The sequence below is a fragment of the Hoplias malabaricus genome, unplaced genomic scaffold (genome assembly GCF_029633855.1).
Source record: "Hoplias malabaricus isolate fHopMal1 unplaced genomic scaffold, fHopMal1.hap1 scaffold_135, whole genome shotgun sequence".
NCBI classification, from domain to species: Eukaryota; Metazoa; Chordata; class Actinopteri; order Characiformes; family Erythrinidae; genus Hoplias; species Hoplias malabaricus.
This window is the reverse complement of record NW_027101319.1, coordinates 105,001-106,017: the sequence shown is the minus strand read 5'-3', so window position 1 is coordinate 106,017 and position 1,017 is coordinate 105,001. Positions and strand designations below refer to the sequence as shown.

Here is a 1,017-nt window from a genome sequence, read left to right as displayed (position 1 = left end):
AGACTCACTGATCAAATGGTTCAGATACTGCTCACTTGCTGATGATTACTCTAATTGTCTCAAACGATTCAGTTTCACTGATGAAAAGTCTGGCACTGAATGAAGAAAGTTCAGCTTGTTAAGTTATAAATATTTTCCTATAAATAAAGGGACATTTCACTAACAAAGCATATTCACCAATAAAATTAAACATGTGCACAGTTCTTAGACCATGAGGGTATTGTATTCTCAATGCAGTATTCTCAATAATAAAACACAGCAAAACAGACCCAATATCTGAAGCAATAGAATTTAAAACATGAATATAAAAAAACAGACAGTGGTCTTACCATTTGAGTGTGTGTCCTGGGGCAATCATTAATGTCCTCCACTTTCTCATTAGCTGCAAAAGAGACGAGTATAAAACTATGGATCACACACTTTACACACAGACACACACACGCACACACACATATACAGAACACATGGTGTGTTTAAGGTCGCCGTCATGAGGGAGTCACAGCTGAAACCAGAGAGTGTATGTGTGTGTGAGCATGTGTGTATGTGTGTATACATATGTTTAAATGTGTGTGTGTGTGTGTGTTTTGTTTAAAAAAAATGAAAGAAAATGTTCAGCCATTAATTCATCAGCTGTTGGCTGAACATTTTTGAACACACACACACACACACACACACACATCCTCTGGAGCCAGTGTAATGTTTCAGCCCAGTGGGAGGGGAAAAGTATAGAGGACGAAAGAATAGAAAGAGAGAAATAAAGAATGACAGTCTCTCTGGGCACGCTTTGTAAAAACACATGGGAGACACATGCATTAAAGCGACGGCGTTGCTCTTCAGTCTCATCCCAAAGACTTATCTGGTGTCTTTAACTTTAGAGCAGAAGCTACGAGTACACTATATGTCCACAACTAGTGTTTTTATACACCCCTTATAACAAGTTTGTCTAATCTCGTTAAAATAAACAAAGCCAACACAAAACCAAGAGCAGATGGGAATGGGTTAAAAAAGTGTGGCCTC

At 38.2% G+C, this 1,017-nt stretch overlaps 1 protein-coding gene across 1 annotated transcript in view; it reads right to left on the bottom strand.

The window, feature by feature from the left end:
• Positions 1–329: 329 nt before the first annotated feature.
• Positions 330–1,017, bottom strand: part of LOC136685935 (neuron navigator 3-like) — a gene marked incomplete at its 3' end in the record, with an annotated part of 45,457 nt that continues 44,769 nt past the window's right edge. Inside the window, exon 3 of the mRNA XM_066659466.1 lies at positions 330–382. Coding sequence (XP_066515563.1) covers positions 330–382 — 53 coding nt within the window. The remainder of the gene's footprint in view (positions 383–1,017) is intronic.